At 29.7% G+C, this 2,100-nt stretch overlaps 1 protein-coding gene across 1 annotated transcript; it reads right to left on the reverse strand.

Moving 5' to 3' along the window:
• Nucleotides 1-222: 222 nt before the first annotated feature.
• LOC137837993 (LEAF RUST 10 DISEASE-RESISTANCE LOCUS RECEPTOR-LIKE PROTEIN KINASE-like 2.5) lies at nucleotides 223-1,308 on the reverse strand. Its single transcript, XM_068647190.2, has one exon. It carries the CDS (start codon nucleotides 1,132-1,134, stop codon nucleotides 223-225), a length of 912 nt encoding a protein of 303 aa, XP_068503291.1. The 5' UTR covers nucleotides 1,135-1,308.
• Nucleotides 1,309-2,100: the final 792 nt, after the last annotated feature.

A 2,100-nucleotide genomic window follows, 5' to 3' on the forward strand; every position in this document is an offset into this window, starting at 1 on the left:
TTAGAAACCATATAACAATAATATAAACTAATTTAGAAGTCAAAATTAGTGTAGTGTAGTGGTAGTTTAACACAGGTCAAGCTTTAGCAATTAGTGTAGTGGTAGTTTAACACACATATGGATCCATTTGCTTTTCAAAATAAAAAACACTAAACAAATATATTGAATCATCATCTTTACAATATAAATAGAAAGATTATATCAAAATACAATGATATTAATTTAGGAGGAAGATTGTGTTTCTGATCTAGTAGGAGAAGAAAACAAAGGTTTTGGAGGCGTTTCTAAGAAATTCATGTTACCTTCCAACATGTCGATCACTCTAGTCATTGTAGGTCTATCATTAGGAAGTGTTTGGATGCACCATAATCCTACTATAGTCATCCTCTTTGAAATAGCATTTTCTTCTGTATTTATCACTTCATTCGATCTGACATCATTATCCAACTCTAGTCTTTTGTATGCCAAATGTGGAAAGTATATCTCACTTGTACGACTAACTTCAACATTTATGTTCTTTCTTCCTCCTACCATTTCTAGTAGCATCATTCCATAACTATACACATCAGACTTTTGAGAAACTCTTCCAAAATTTCTACTCCACATTTCTGGAGCAAGATATCCCATTGTTCCTCTAGCATCTGACATGGAAATAATACTTTCATTCATGACACACAACTTTGCTAGTCCAAAATCTGATATTTTAGGACAAAAATTCTCATCTAAAAGAATATTATGCGGCTTGATGTCAAAATGTAAAATTTTAGTATTGCAGCCCCTATGCAAGTATTCCAACCCTCGAGCTATTCCTATTGAAATTTGATATAAATTATCCCAACTCAAAGATACAATTGATACTAGTCCTTTTTTGTAGATAAACTTATCCAAAGAACCATTAGCCATAAACTCGTAGATGAGAGCCTTTTTGCGACCTTCCAAACAAAATCCAAGAAGTGTGACAATATTAACATGAAATGTTCTACTTATGCTGAGAACCTCATTGATAAAATCTTCACCATTTCCTTTGGATTCATTCAGTAATTTTACAGCCACAGGGCTACCTGTTGGTAGTTTTCCTTCATATACTGCACCAAAACCACCTTGACCAAGTTTGACTTTGAATGAATTAGTCATTTTTTTCACTTCTGAAAATTTGTATCTTTTCTGTGTTATAGCTCCATGATTTCTTAAAAATGCTTCAATATTTGAATCATTGTTTGTGGTAAAACAAGATTTGACCAGTCTACTTGAAGACTTACGTCTAAAACAATAAATTATGAAGAAAAACCCTCCAATTACCACACTTACAACACCTGTTAAGAAATATAGAATATTAGAAAATCATAAATATTCTTTTATAGCATGTTGATCTTTTCTATCAAAGTTTACGTTATGCTTATTCGTGATAAAATGCCTTATAAATCTCAACGACATAAGTTAAATGGTGAAAATGTTTGACTCAATCATTATGTCTTACACACAATAACTTGAATTTTAGGATAGTTTATAAGATGCATGGTATTGTTGTCTGAACCTATATAACCACTACCTCATTTTCCAACCTTATTGTCATTTTCTTAAAAACTAAAGTTAAAGTAGGGTGAGTTTGTTATGTGTCCATGCATCACGAGCACAACAGGTTCTTTTGTGAGATTGTTCTTACACTAACATAAATTTTAGAATGGTTAGTAAGACTTCATTACAATTTAACATTGATAAGTTAACAATAAAAATACACTTATTAATTCTTTGTTGGCTTATTTAGGAAGTCAATTTTCTATTTCAAATAATACTGAGGCTAATTACAAATGTACACATATAGATGTTTCTTTTGGGTTTGATCTAGATTTCCATTCTAAACTTTAGCTAAAACAATTTGTATATATCATAGTAGATTTTTTTTATCATTAACCATCTTTTAAGATTCAAAATCTGGATAAGATGAGTTTCATATTGATTTGTATTTGATTTTAAATTTTGATAGTATTTTTTTACTATATATCAAAGGCAACAACTCTTGAATATAAAATAAAACAATAAATTTATTAAGAAACATAATTTTCTCATATTTATTATGGTATTAAAACATGCAAATTAAAA

This window comes from Phaseolus vulgaris, chromosome 4, assembly GCF_051622355.1.
Source record: "Phaseolus vulgaris cultivar YP4 chromosome 4, ASM5162235v1, whole genome shotgun sequence".
NCBI classification, from domain to species: Eukaryota; Viridiplantae; Streptophyta; class Magnoliopsida; order Fabales; family Fabaceae; genus Phaseolus; species Phaseolus vulgaris.